Raw genomic sequence first — 16,061 nt, 5'->3', positions numbered from 1 at the left:
TATAACAATGTATGCCGATGACGTTGCCTTAATTAGCTCCCACAGATGTATAGTTTATGCGGAGATCCATATTAGGAACTTCCTGCCTAAACTGCTCTGTTGGTACTCTCGATGGAGATTGGAGATCAATCGTTCTAAATCCGAAGCTATCTTCTTCTCAAATCGACGAAGGTTGCCACCTAAATTCCTTATCAATGATCACCAAGTTGAGTGGAGTCCCAGCGCCATGTACCTGGGTGTCATACTTGACAAGAAACTCAGTTTCTCTCGCCAGGTCGCTTTGGTAAAGTGGAAAGCTCTAGCAGCCTTTGTTGCTTTGAAATCTTTCTTCCTTTCTAAACGTCTTTCCTCTTTAGTTAAGCTGCGTGTTTTTAACGCGACAGTCCACTCTCTTTTCACTTATGCTTTTCCTATATGGGGCACCGCCGCCCCTTGGCTCATTAGGTCCCTGCAAGGGACCTACATGTGGCTAGTGAGGTCGGCCCTTGGTGTCCCATACTATATTCGTAACAGACAAGTCTGTTTCGAATACAACATTTCCTCTCTTTTGGAGCTGCGGCGCAAACATGCCCTCAATCTCCGGAGATCTATCTTTCAACACTCTAATCCAGAGATTGCATGCTTGCATGACATCCAACCCTGTGAATCTGACAGATGCAAGAGACCTTGTCTCTTGGCTGTCTAGACCTCTGCGTCTCTTTGAGACATCTTTTCTTTAGTATGTGGCGGTTAGCTGCAAACCTCTTTAATTTTTTCCTTCTCTCTATTTTCCTAAACCTATATGGTTATACTCTTAGGCCATGATCTTCGGATCGATGCCCGGAGAGGGGTTTTTAGTTAGTTAGTCCGACACTGCCTTCGACATCCAACAGAATGCGTCTTGTATATTTTCGCCTATTTGACCCAATAAAAAAAAAGAGAACTCTGGACCTGTACGTTTGTTTAGACAACTGACTGACAACTGATATTTTAGTTATTTCATTTTGCTTGTTGGTCGATTTTATATTGGCGATACCAAATATAGAAAGATGATATTCTAAATTGTCGAGATATTCTGAACACAGGATTCTATAATAATAATGGAGGAGCTATCCTCCTGTGACAGTTAACAGAGAAACATTCTTCTGATACAATTTAATTTACAATGCGAAAAAACATCTTATAATTGAAAATAAAGCTTACGCTATAACAGAGTCAAGAATTGAGACACAATTTTCTTAGAAAAGCATTTATTTGGAATACCGATCAGACATGTGTTAGATGATGATATTCTTCCAGGTAAATAGAAAGGAAGAATGTATGAATATTGAATGTGTTTCTTTTGTTTGATAAACAAACTGCCTTCGTTGCTAATGAACCCAGATTATGTACAAAACTATTCTTTGGTAAATTTACCTTCTAAACTTGTTCATTTAGTTATTGCGAAGAGTACAAAAAACTTGAGCAACTTTTATTTATCTTCTAAAGGGTTCTTATCCCATCAAATAACATTCGCAAAGTTCAATTTATATTGTGCATCACAATCTTCAAGTTTTGATTCACCACCACGATTTGAACTTTATTTTAAAGCAAGTATGGAGCATGTAGGTAAAGTAAATTGTGTTTCACCTCTTGAATGTTTATAAAGATTTTTTAGAAAAATACTACTTAATAGGATCCCAGGTTCCTATTATCGCGATTATAAATCAGCAACTAAGGCCAAGTTGTCCAATTTGTCAGCTCTCAAGAAAACGTGGAGACACTTAAAATATATATGCACAAACGTAGATGAAAATTTCAACAAAATTACAAATGATACAGCTATTAATTATAAATTTCATCTGAACAAAGATTGCAAATCAGAAAATTGTAAAGTGGAAATCACTTTTTCATGATTTTGTAAATAAAATGTGTTGACATTATTTGAAGTTGTCATCTAGAGATGAGGAATCTAATTAAATTTTGACATAAAATTAGCAAATTTGGAAAGATTGGTATCTTAGTGTTATTTGAGGGTAATAATCCAACCAAAAGTGATAGAAAAAATTCAGTACCTAAATGAAATTTTCCGCTAACTAATTCTTGCTTAAAGAATCAACTACGTGAATTAACTTTTGATTTAAAAAGGTGAAATAATTAAACATTTACAATAATAGCAACCTACTCTCTGAAGGTTTCGATTACGAGTCACTGAAATCAAATCAGTTGCAGATCTCTCGTCGACATTTATTTTGAATCAAAGAAATACTGTCTGTGATTCTGCAGATAATTAACATGTGAATAGAAATTGCTTTTGTTAACATTGTTAACTTTATACTTAAATGCCGATATATACTTTGTTGCTAAGAGAGGTGAGGGATGTCGTCTTTCAAGTAAATTTGATTTGATCTTGCATTGTATTAATATTACATTACATTACAAGTTGTGGTTCAGTTATATTTTTTGGTAAAATTCTATTCGTTTGAATCCACAGTGTCAACAAATTGACAGAGCAAAGAAATATCGAGATGAGATGAGTTATACTAAATGGTAGAACTGTTCCGAATCAAATTCATCCTTATATTTCAACCTACACTAAATGACCATAAATGTGATTCCCAAATATTTATATATAATATAACTTTCCAAATAAAACTACTTTGTGTACCCTTAAGTTATGTGATTAATTTAATATAAGTTTGGTTGTTAACAAATGGTTTCGACCCATTGTCGATTTTTTTAACCTTCAACTATTCAGTGGAGGTACTTAAAAGTTATATGCAACATATTTTTTTAGGAAACACATTTAGTGATTACAGTACAGATTAAAATTTAAGGAAAAATTACTTCGGCACTAATCTAAAATTATAATTGCTATAAACAAGCTTCATTCTCAGATGATAGATGAGTTGAAACCTAGATCCACACTATGGAAACATTTCCATAAAATGAAAGTACTTGCTATATACAGAGATAGAAATGTGGAACTCAAACGGGAACATTCCAGTCCTCAGCCTTTTTGGTAGAACTTTTGAATACGGTTTCTTGGTAATGATGTTTTCTTCTTTATTGTGATTTTTTCTTGTACTTTTTTCGGATTTCTTGGATTTTTTTTCATATTTCATAGCCTCAGAGAAAATATTTGCCGATGTCGTCAGGATGTGTCGTGGCTCATTTCATCTTCATTTATATGACGGTAATCAGCCTTTCCATGTGAACGTAACTCCTCGTGCCCAACGAATCGTCGAAATACTTTAAAAAAGATATATAAAATTAATATTAAATATTAATTTTATTATATATACCAATTTTATTTGTTTTTCATTTAATTTAAATAATTTAATTGTGTGTTTTAACATAAAATATGTCATTAATTATAAAAATCTTGAATACAGATGAAAATTATACTTACATTTAAATCCAATTCTTGGGCCACTAGAATCTCTACACCATTTGCCTTTTGCATCGTACTTTAAGATTTCAATCTTAATTTATTCTGAAAACAAATTAATTAGGTATTAATGTGTAGTTTTAAGGAGCGTCATATACATGAAAGTACTTTTTCTTTGTTTAGTTGGGAATTCCTGTAAGTAAATTAATGAATTTAGACAAAAATATTCCCTAAAAATAACAGTTTGATACGATCTGTTTCATTTCTAGCATTACTATACACAAGTATTTCTTCCGATTATCATTTCCAATGAGGCAGTGACTCATTAATAAAAGCGAGAATATTTAACTAATAATTTTGAATTGAAGCGTAGGAGCAACTTCAGAGAAATGTGGTTCGTATGAAATGTTTGAACTGATTAAAGTTTGGAGGTAAACAAGTAAAGAAAACTTTTTGGTCTACCTGATTTTATGAACAAAATTGAAATTAGTTTATGACAACGAAATTCAAATGTCTACAAATGAATAACGAATTAATAAATAAAACATTGAAATTTGTTTATGGGAACGGAATTCAATTGTCTACAAATGAATAACTAATAGTTAATGTTATAAGCTCTTTAGAGAACAACTTAGGAAACTTAGTTTTTAATTTTTTTACATGTAGATAAAGTAGGAACATATTGTATAAAATTTCATAAGACACAATCAACCAGTGATAATTGATAGTTTAAAGTGTAAACCTCAGTACTCATGCAATACACTATACTTACTCATCATTGGTCTAATTCACTCGAGGCAAGTTATGTTAGAATATCTAGACATCGTGTATAACGGTTGTGATGACAACGGAGAATAAAAACAACAGAAGAGCGTAGTTATAGAAACAGAGTTAAGTTGTAAGAGCAGAGTTAGTTGTATACAGCCCACCAATGTTGTAAAATAGTCAATAAGCGTTTTACTGAGTACCTTGCATTATCATTCCACGTCGCCTTGTAAGCAGGCATATTCTAACTATTAACTTTTGTATTTTGACCTTAATGGAAACAAATACTTCCAGTGCTTCCGTGTCCTTTCGGTGAGCACAGGGGTGCGTCGTCAGGATTTCGAGAACACCTCCATAGGCGTATCCCACTTTGTGGAAGACTTCTGCGTTTTGGAGGTGTGGGGTGGCTGGTCGGGAGGAAGGATTGGTGTTAGGGTTAGAAGTAGGAGTACTTCCAGGATTTACCGATGGTATCTGTAGCTTAGCAGACAGCTTAATGCATTACTTACTTTCATTCGTTGTAATTCACCCTCTAGTTCCGAGATTTTAATCTTAACGTCTAGTTTTCAGGTACCTCTTGGCTTATCTTTTTCGCGGACTCTACACATGGTTTATTGGTTTAGTAACCGAGGTTACCAGCCAAATTAACAACTCTTCTCTTTTGTCTGAATATGGCAACTCTTATAACTAAATTCAAACAGAAGGACGAACGTTATCTCTAACTCCATTTGGGGGTCTGATGTCGGTGTGGCGCTTTGAAGAATTTTGCTGTTGTTACTTACTTTAGATAGTTAACTCTTTCGGAACTTCGAACGGAGTCGTGCTCAGGGTTTACCGCGCGGTTGACCTTTCTTTCTGCCAATAGAACCTGGATTTGAACCGCCTTTTAATTTTCTTCATTCACGGTTTTTGTCTCTTAGTATGAACTTCTTGTGGAACGGAACTGGCGATGTGCCGTCCGGTTCCAATAGGATTCGGAACCACTCGACCTTTTGCAGGCACACTTGCTGTTTTCGCATTTCATTATCGCTAATTCGGTTATTAAACTGTTTATAGTACGAAAACAAAAATTTAATTCAGTTGTTTCTTGGATTTGTAACCAAGGTTACCAGCCAAGTAAACAAATTTTTTCATTTGTCTGAATTTGGTAACTAACTAAATTCAGACAAAAGAGGGACACTAAATAAAAACAAAAATATCACTACAAACACTTTTGAAAACTGAGGTGTGAGTGTGATGAGAATAATAGTCGATGTTACAAGAAAACTAATCGTTTATTATATTATTACAAAGTGTGCACTCGGCTAGAAACGTCAAAGACTAAAAACTAAGAACTAAAAACCCTTCGTAGCATGACGCTTGCGTTAGGGCATCTATACAGAGGGGTTCCAAGTATCAATGTGCAATTTCATTCCTTAACAAACACTTTTCCGTAGTTGCTACTCAAATTTGGATAAATGACGATTGTTACCGCTGCTATTGGTAACGACAGAAAGGTCTCTTATTGTTAGCGACTTTTGTCAATTGTTCAAAGTCCACCAGGAAATATTGTTGATAGTAACAATTTTTGTTTGAGTTGTTCGTCCTTCCTCTGCCTGCATTTAGTTATAATAGTAATCGAAAGAGAAGAGTTGTTAACGCTAATCCCAAATCTTTATCCCAACCAACCACCCCCACTCCTGCAAAGTCTTCCAGCTCCAAAACGTAGGAACTCGGTCACCGGAGGTGATGTCGAAATTGTCTACCTACGATGCACCAGTTCAGTATTCAAATTTATGTATATTGAATTGTATTAAAGTATTTTAGACCAAGTACACTAAGAATTAGAAGAGACTTCTCATAGAGAAGAAAATTTTAAACTGGTTTGGGAAAAAACAGCACTAATGATTAGCCGTCTCAGATCTCAGTTTCGGTTAATATTTTTTGACAGCTCATTGACAATCTTGGCAACTTATCTTTGTGTAATTTCGTTTCGTTTGGTGTCCAATAATATAATGCTCTAAAGGCGAATTACTGAGAGAGGTTATTTCAATTTGCCAAAATATGCGGAAAGTAGGAAGGTCCTAATTATGTGATGGGAATTTATAAGTTTAACAAAATTGGAAAAAAGCAGCTAAAAAAGATGTTTAAGTTTTATTATTATCTTATCAAAGAAAATATATAAAATTTTGATATTTGTTAGGAATAGCAATGTCTAATTAACAATTCACACACTTTTGTCGATGCATATTCTTCAGACAACAAAAGTATGTTTTACTTTTGATTAATAAACATATCGCCTTCATTGCTGTTGAAACCTGAATTTGTACAAAATATCATTTGATTTCAAAACTGATCTTGAACAATTATTTGGTAACTTCTTAAAATTTCGTCATTGAAAAGACAAAAACAACAAAAGAAATAAGTATTTACACTTCGTTAGCTGTTTGTTTCACTTTTTTGCCTTCAATGCAGACACAAATCAAATATTTTTGTTTATATTCAAAACGTAATTATAATTTTGTCCAGATTGATGTTTTCAATGAAGTCAGAAGTCTTTATTTATCTAGTAATAGAGGTCCTCATGATATTCTTTCTACAGTATTGAATGAATTGTGGATTTTCATCAACAAAGCCTCTAACAATGAAACTTAATATGTTTTTAAAATCTACTTTATTTCCTAACGTACGTAAAAAATCATTTGTTATACCTATCTTAAAGGATGGAGGTAGTTTACTTGTTGTTTTCCAAGATTGTCCAAAAAAATCATTTCCAAAATAATTATGCCATAGTTCCAAAATATTATAAATAAGAGTCTACATGAATTTTGCAAATATAAATCTTCTGCGACCAACCTTCTTATTTATAAACTCTCGACAGTTGGTGCTCTTGAAAATCATTTACAGGTTGATGCTGTTTATACAGACATTTAAAAGGCATTTGATAGAATCTGCCATGATTTATTGTTTGCTAAACTAAATGGGCTGGATTTGACAAGTAATTTATCCACTGTAAATAATCATAACGATTGTAATGTAAAGTGATTAGTTTTTATAAAAAAATTAATCAACACCATATTTGCAAGTTATACTTTAGATAAAATATATTAATGTAATGTGTTTGAAATTTAAAAATGAGTAATAGATTGGGCGGTAGTTCTTCTAGAAAAGTTGGTTCGGCTCAAGCTAAACTGAATTTGGGTAAATGTAAAAGAAAAGCTGGAGAATATCTTACAAGTGTAGCACCTTGGACCCTTACTTTGTTTCTGTGGTTGTTTTTAATTTTCTTGATGACTGACAATACTGTTGAGTCACTTTCAGGTTGTTTAACATCTTGTGATAGTTTTGATTTCACAGAAACAGAAGGTATCTTCATGCCGGAGCTTTCAATAGCAATAATCATTGGTTGATAGGATTCTGGTAGACCGGAGAGTAGCACTGTAAATAGCCATTCATCGTCAACTTCGAAACCAATGTTTCTGAGCTTGTGAGCGGTACACATTATTTAACTCATATATTTCTCTACGTTTTAACATGCAGTATGTGAAGTATTACAGAGATCATGCAGCAGCCCATCACAGCGTGTCAACCAAGATTTATCCCATACTTATTTTGCAGTACTACTCTCTTGTATGTGCACGTAATTTATTGAGTCAACTAGTAAATTTATCTTAGTTTTTGCCTTTGTGTCTCGTTTTGTGTCCACAATGACACATGTGGGGGGTTTTATGCAGTCCACAACTTCTCTTGCTGTAGATGTGTTTCTATAGCAAATAACCAGGTTACGTAGTTATCTCGGCCGGTTAACTTTTCAATTAATGCCAATTGATTGTTTGCTGACAATTTAAGAACCCTTATTCCAAATGTTACGAGAAATCACCTTTCAATTGTCGTATTGACGTTTTAGGTTAACTTTATTACTTTTCTCAGTAAATAAGTCTTTCTGGGCTTAAAAGAATTTATTATTTCTCAAGAAAAATTTATATTTAAGAATTTAGTGTTAAAATTACAACTTAACTGTCCACAGGCGCACAATTCAAATTACAATTTTAACAGTTTATGTGTAGTTTCAGTGCACTCCTACCTGGTCATCGCATCAGTTACAATTGGCATCCCAAGAGGAGATGAAACATTATTTGTTTTAAGTTGTGTCAAAATTGTTCATTCTTTATAGTAGTGTAAGCTACATTGCGCTGTAAATTAGATTTTTTTTAGAAGAATCCTTCAAGTAAACTAATTAGGGTTAACAAGACAGCATTAAGTTAACTAAGGAAAGCATATTATCAAATTTAGTACGCTGGGTCAGCTCCTGGAGTAATATTTATACGATACACATTCTCCACATTTTGGCAGATTGAAATAACCTCTTTCCGTAATTCGCCAAAGAGCATTATAGGATCGGATACCGAACAAAATAAAATTACACAAAGATCAGTTGTCAAGATTGTCAAGGAGTTGTCAAAGAATACGAACCGTATTCCATATCAGTCTTCACAATATTGCCAAACTAATTTAAGTGTTTCTTTTCTATGAAAACTTTTTTCTAAATGTTAGTGTATTGACCTTTTTGCTTTAATTCAATTCAAAATACATAAATTTGAACACTGAACAATTTCTAACATTATCTCAGTCATCTAAATCTTATCAATATTAAAATTTGCCCTAATATATATTATTCTTTTCCTTGAAAAATATTACATTTTAGCAGTGTGCGTTTATATTCGGATTCAAACTCAGATAAATAAACTATATGTAGTTTGAGGAGAAAAGACAAGCCAAGTGAAAATCTCAATAAAACCCAAAAGTCTGCCGGCGCTTCAAGAGGCCTTAAGATTAAAATATCGGAACTAGAATGTGAACTACAACGAATGAAAGTAAGTAATACAGTAAGCTGTCTGCTAAACTACAGACACCTTCGGTAAATCCTGGAAATACTCCTACTTCTAACACAAATCCTTTCTCCCAACTAGCCACCCCACACCTCCGAAACGCAAAAGTTTTCCACGAAGTGGGTCACGCCTATAAAAGTGATGTCGAAATCGTCTGATGATGACGCACCCCTGTGCTCACCGAAAAGACATGAAAGTACTGGAAGTCTTTATATCCATTATGGTCAAAAGCCAAAAGTGAATAATTGGAACAGTTTACCAGCATCTGGTTCTGATTTATATTCCAATCATTGTGCATCAGTGGATATATTTTTAGTAACTGGAGATTGAAACCTGCCCCGAGTGAATTGGACTAATGATGAGTTTAGTGTTTTCATGAGTTCTTGTAACAGAGCTAGAAAACCGTTAATAAATGACTTCGTGGGAGAATTTTTAGACCACCACTTTGTTTAGATTCTCACGAATTTTTTCATATTTTTATGGGTTTTCTTAAAATTAATCTTACATTTGGTAATCGTAAAATAGTCGTAAAATACAAAATTTATTTTAAAAATTACTTATCTTAATCTAAACGTTCGTTGATTTTTTTTAACACATGTGTTCTTTTCGAACCCTTATCTAGTGTCAGGGTGTGGTCGCACAGTGGGTTCGAAGTTTAAATAGTGATATTTCTATGTAGAACTTATTCAGTAATTAAATTAAATTAATTAAAGGAAAATGTAATAATTTACCCCAACAGAAAATTTTAGAAAATTGTAACTTTGTTCTTTTATTTTGTCTTATTTAAGTTAATGAATTGATTTTTAAAAAAGATTGAAAATGTTTGTAAGTACAATGGTTTTTCCTTATGCAAATAACATCAGAATTGTAATATTATTGAAACAATGAATTGTATTGTATTTTGAATTGCATTAAGGTTTTTTAGACCAAGTACATTATTATTATTTAGATTAGGGTTTCATATAGAAAAACTCTTAAATTAATTTGGCAACAATGTTGAGAAAAGGAACATTTGTTTAGTTCATCTGATTGGTTGAAGTAGGATCGTTGTTGGAGACATTCAGATTCTTAAGGGTCTTAAGTCACCACCTACTTCACCCCTTCCTAGAATCCGAGTTTATAAAACTCTGGGATTCATTTATTTTGGTAGATTTTTACCCGAATTTTTCAAGTGTCGAGATCGAAGTTCTTTTAGTTGTTTTTACTTACTGTTTGTCAAAGTTCAACCTTTTTGCCAAGAATTTAAGTAAATTTAAATTATTCAATTTTTTTCTATTTATATTTATTTGTTTTTGTTTTTCTTATATTTATTTTGTTAATATAGTTAGGTTAATTAAAATTGAGTTTTAATTAATTCCGAACTAGAAATTAAAGAACAATAAAACAGTGAGTAGAAATTATCTAATATTTCGGTTTGGTGAAAGGTGTGAGTATTGAGTGTAATACATCACCTTAGTTGAAGAAGATCTGTTCAACAAAAACAAAGGTTAGTGATATTGAGATTAATTATGGAGTAAGAATTGTATAGTCTAACCTCATAAATATTTTGTGTAAAATTAAATCGCTCCCTTTAACCTGTTGTAACGAGTCTTTCAAAAAGACTTTGGTTATACCAACTGAATTATCATCGGTAACCCGTTACATAAATTGGTGTCAGGTGTGTCTCCTAAAAATTGACACATAAATTGGTGTCAGGTGTGTCTCCTAAAAATTGACACATAAATTGGTGTCAGGTGTGTCTCCTAAAAATTGACACATAAATTGGTGTCAGGTGTGTCTCCTAAAAATTGACACATAAATTGGTGTCAGGTGTGCCTCCTAATGGTAAAAAAAAAAGTAAAAAATAAAAATTGACACATAATTTGGTGTCAGATGTTTCCCCTAAAAATAAAAATTGAGACATAGTTTGATGTTATGCTTGTACAATTGTAAATTTAATACATAATTTGATGTTAATTATAGTTACATAAAATTTGATGGTATAAAGTTTGTGTAAAATGTTCACATAATTTTGGAGTCGACTGTTTTAATTTAAAGATTTGAAGATAGAAGAAAATTAAAATTTATTTGTTAAGAAGTTCAAGAGTAAACAAGATCTGTGGTTGACTATACATATTTTTATTCTGATTTTTAGTATCATTTACCTGTCTGTTGTTGTTTTAATTGCTAATATTTGTGAAATTGGTTTTGTAAAATAAATCGAAGTTTAGGTCAAATTTGAGAATAAAATGATTAGTTTCAATTTATAGTAATTGGAAAATATTGAATAAGTAAATAAAATTTTAACAACACAGAAAAGACACAGGAAATCGGTGAAATCTCCGGCATTGACAAAATCACGTCATTTGTCGTTATAAATTGTTAGAAGTTGTTTTAATATTTGGTTGGATAGTATTGTTCATTTAAATGGTACAAATTTTGTTGATAATTGTTTATATATAAGTAAAAATCCTATTTCTTTAATATTGAAACAATATTTCTAATAATTTAGTGTGATGGTCTTACGGAACTTATAATTTGACAAATGTGGTTGACTGTAAGCTATAAATAAAAGCAGGTAGTAAAGCTTTTGAGTGAGTGTCACTGAGATTTATGAGGGGTTGGTTAAAGAAAAAGAGGTAGTTTTACATTTCAAGAATAATAATGATTGTATTTCATAAAAAAAAAAAAAATATTTAATTAAGTAAGAATTTAACAAAATTTCCTTATGACAATAATACAAGTGGAAGATTATAAGTTCGCATAACCATTTGGAATTATTAACGCTGAATTTATTTCAGATTTATTAATTGAGATTTTTCTTTCAGAGAAATAGTTTAATTTTTATTGATTAGTAGTTTGTCTTCCGTAGTTTTTTTTTGTATGTAAAAGGAAGAAAGTATTTGCATGTACATTGATTTGTAAGGTTTCGTAGCAATTTCTAGTAGTATACTCAGTTATCAATTCCGGGAGCAAAGAGTACTGATTTTCCATTTGTACTGTTTTTGGGCAAAAGGTCAAAAACGCTGTGAACTAAATACAAGTCTATTAAGTAATATAAAAAATATCTTATAATTGTTTGTGGAAATGAGTCGTGACGAGTCAAGTTTTAATAAATATTCAGTTAATAATTTTGATGAAACTTGTTTGAGTTTAACATCTAGAGAACAGTTAGCATCAAAACGTAATACCAACAGTAATACTTTGATGGAAGCACTGTGTTATTCCTTGTCAAGGTTAGCTATGAACAGTAATCTTACATTCATAGATGATTTTGATGGTGAGAGTGATTACAGGGTTTTCGTCAAGAGTGTTGAATTAATTGGTAAAGACAATAATTGGTCGGAAAAACAAATGGTCTCAGCTATTGAATTCAAATTGAAAGGTTTAGCTAGAGAGTTTTATTTTACTATTGAAACTTCTCGTAGACCTCAGACTTTTAAAGATATGAAAAATTGGTTAGCTAGTGTTTTTGATAAAAAAGTTAATTTTTATGAGGCTAAAAATGAACTAACAAAATGTAAAAGAAAAACAAATGAATCATTAGGATCTTTTATGTGTAGACTTAAAATAATTGCAGAAAAGATGGTCACAGAATCAGATCCATTCGAGTTGTCGAGATTTGTGAATATGTTGGTCGCTCAGCAATTTGTTGATGGTTTAGATACTAGGCTATCAAATTTGGTTCGGGCGGAGGGCATATTTTTGAATTTAGACGAAGCTTTCCGTATAGCGTCAGAAAAAGAAGACATTTTTCTTAGATTAAAGCTGACCCCAGAGAAAAAGGAATTTGATAAAAATTTATTTGAAAAAACTAGTCTAATGACAGAAAATTGTGAAAGAGATGATAGAGTTCGAGATAATGGTAAAGTTCATATTTTAAAAGTAAAGGCGAGTAATGGTCGAAAAATTAAAAGCAAGTTAAAGAATCAATTTTGTTATACGTGTGGTCAAAAAGGTCATTATAGACTTAATTGTCGTTTTAGTAATTGTAAAATGTGCAACAGTACAACTCATACATCGAAAAATTGTTATTTCTTAAAGAAAAATAGACGAGAAAGTAAACTTAAACATAAAGGAAAATGAAATTTTTAGTAAAAAAAGTGAAAATAAGTGTCTTTAAGAATTTTGAGTTGTTGAAAGAAAAATGATGAGTCGAAACGAAGGGTTATAGGTTGTATTTGGTTTACAAAGTACATAAAACAATCTGCAGGTTTACGTTCCGGTTACGCCGATGAATCACAGTTCATTGTGGATTACCGGAAGACGATCTGTTCAGGTAATGGCGTGCCCTCATTGCTTGGCGGTGATAAGACAAGTCAAAATCTTTTCACATTAGATGGTCTTCTGAAGTGTCGCTCAGTTAAATAAAATGGATTTACAATAGCCCAAAAGAATCTAACAACAACAGGTTTTGCATTAGTAATTTTCTTCTATATTCTCATGTTGGTAAAGATCTGATCAATCTTGATTCCTGTACGTTTGGTTTTAGCTCCAAGCACCCGAATGTGGTGAGATTATCTGAAGATGTAGTTTATTTTTGCAAATTTCAAGGTTTTAATGTTTAGTATTAACGTAATTATGCGCAAATTCCTTAATACTATGATTTATTACCACTCAATTTTTTCTAGTAAGACTTCCTCTTATTAGCTCTATTGTGTTTTCGAGTTCAGTGAAAACAAATAGAAATAATAGATTCTCTGTTGTTAGATTTCTTCAAGATTTTACAATACCTCAGTCATATATCACATATTTCAATAAAAACTTGACACTTTCGGGTAACTTGTTCGTTTGTTAGTTGGTTCCTCCTTTTAAAGGTAAGGAGAGGTATTAAGTGGTCTAGGTCTTGAGTGGAAGACTAGAAATTTTGTAGAAAAGTAAATGCTTCGCGCGCGCGGAGTGACCCCATCTTGGTGGATCCAGGGGTTTCCAGATGTACCTGCAGTTGTTGGATTATCCGTGAAGACATAGTCTGAATGAGCAGAAAATGTGACTTCTTTGTTTTGCAGTGGGTGACGTGTCCTGGCAGTCACAATACGGAATTGATGTTTTGGTGAGAGGTTGATATGCAACTCTTTGTATTTGTGTAGTCGTCGTACTACGGTGATCCATCACGTGGCACAACTGAGTTTTTTAGCGTAGGTGTAGTTGTATGTGTAGATGTACACATGTGGTGCAAGTGTGAGAGTAAAAGTGGTTACTCATGAATTGATGAAATGAAAGTAGACAAAGTAGCAGGAAAAGTTGTAGAGTTTACAGGTACCCATTAGTAAGTTGGGTTGAGGTATAATGAAAAGGACTTAAAGGAAGTCGAATAGCAGCCTACGCAGAGCACCGGATTTACGAAATATGTGGAAATATGTGGAAAGATATGATGTTTTGGAGAAATTGCTGAAGTTAGAGTCGAAATGAGACGAGGTATAGTAAATATGTATTCCGGACTACTTCAAAGAGGAAGTGAGTCATGGGTATTTTTCAATCAAAGTGGATTGAAATGTGGAATACGGAAACGCTTACAAGATCACAACAATGTAAAAAATGTACATGTGCAATTGAAAGAAGAAATGAATTGAAAGAAGAATTTGTAAAAATTCGATAATAAACTCCAAGGATTTTAAAATATGTGTTCGTAGAACAATATTAACTATTATCTGTTTTAGTTATTTTGCCAAGTTTTTCTTAAATGTTGAAAAAATCATCAGTGTCGAGATGACGGATCTATCAACATCAATGATCCAGGATCTCAAGGATTTTTCAAGAGGACTTCCAATTAGACACAACAACACGATGAATACGATAAACGAAGTTTACAAATCTTGATACCACGAGAGGAAAAAGAAGAAATTTCTCTGGACAGTTATTTCATGAGGGTCCCAGGCAGACAGAAGAAAAGGAATATTTAGATTTCTTTATTTCCAAGAAGTTGTTTACGACTTGTGGTTGCTGCTACACCACATTTTGTAATTTGAAGCCTGCAGTATAAGTGGTTACCAACTACTTATCCAAGAGTATCGTTGAGGACGAACGATCAAGGACCAAGGAGCCTATGATTAAGGATGAGAAACGAAGGACGAAGAAGCGGATGTCCAGGAACCAATCACCAGGGGCCAAGTACCGGGTCAACGACTGAACGAGTCTACAGAAAAATGATAACCAGAGCATTGGAAGAGGAAAGGATTTCTTTGTATAATTATTATTGCACAAACATCAGCAATAATGAGGAGCAACAACCAGAATCAGCTACCAGGACCTTAAGAGGAACGATTCACCAAGGACCATCAACTAACGAAATAAATCCTAGCTGTCTAGATTTTGAATGATATTTTGTTGGTCAATGTTATGTGTTCTTAGGTCATGTAATTGAAATTATAATGTTTTGAATTGTATTGAGATGTATGTAATGATGTTTAGGTTTAGATGTCGAGTTTGATTATTGTTTTGATAAAACCAATTCATTAACGTTGTCACTTAAAGAATTGCTTTTCTCTAAAAGGGGGAGTAATGTAACAGAGCTAGAAAACCGTTAATAAATGACTTCGTGGGAGAATTTTTAGACCACCACTTTGTTTAGATTCTCACGAATTTTTTCATATTTTTATGGGTTTTCTTAAAATTAATCTTACATTTGGTAATCGTAAAATAGTCGTAAAATACAAAATTTATTTTAAAAATTACTTATCTTAATCTAAACGTTCGTTGATTTTTTTTAACACATGTGTTCTTTTCGAACCCTTATCTAGTGTCAGGGTGTGGTCGCACAGTGGGTTCGAAGTTTAAATAGTGATATTTCTATGTAGAACTTATTCAGTAATTAAATTAAATTAATTAAAGGAAAATGTAATAATTTACCCCAACAGAAAATTTTAGAAAATTGTAACTTTGTTCTTTTATTTTGTCTTATTTAAGTTAATGAATTGATTTTTAAAAAAGATTGAAAATGTTTGTAAGTACAATGGTTTTTCCTTATGCAAATAACATCAGAATTGTAATATTATTGAAACAATGAATTGTATTGTATTTTGAATTGCATTAAGGTTTTTTAGACCAAGTACATTATTATTATTTAGATTAGGGTTTCATATAGAAAAACTCTTAAATTA

At 32.4% G+C, this 16,061-nt stretch overlaps 1 protein-coding gene across 1 annotated transcript; it reads left to right on the top strand.

Moving 5' to 3' along the window:
* The first annotated feature begins 10,389 nt into the window (after positions 1-10,389).
* LOC126264183 (uncharacterized) lies at positions 10,390-15,347 on the top strand. The gene is made up of 2 exons (XM_049961038.1): positions 10,390-14,379; positions 14,622-15,347. Exon 1 carries the CDS (start codon positions 12,049-12,051, stop codon positions 13,045-13,047), a length of 999 nt encoding a protein of 332 aa, XP_049816995.1. The 5' UTR covers positions 10,390-12,048; the 3' UTR covers positions 13,048-14,379; positions 14,622-15,347.
* Positions 15,348-16,061: the final 714 nt, after the last annotated feature.

This window comes from Aethina tumida, chromosome 1 (assembly GCF_024364675.1).
Source record: "Aethina tumida isolate Nest 87 chromosome 1, icAetTumi1.1, whole genome shotgun sequence".
Taxonomy (NCBI): Eukaryota; Metazoa; Arthropoda; class Insecta; order Coleoptera; family Nitidulidae; genus Aethina; species Aethina tumida.
Note: the sequence above shows the minus strand (reverse complement) of the source record. Positions and strands in the feature narration are given on the sequence as shown.

What these genes read in the sequence shown, in the direction of transcription:
- LOC126264183 (XM_049961038.1), top strand. Translation starts at nt 12,049, where the DNA reads ATGAGTCGTGACGAGTCAAGTTTTAATAAATATTCAGTTAATAATTTT.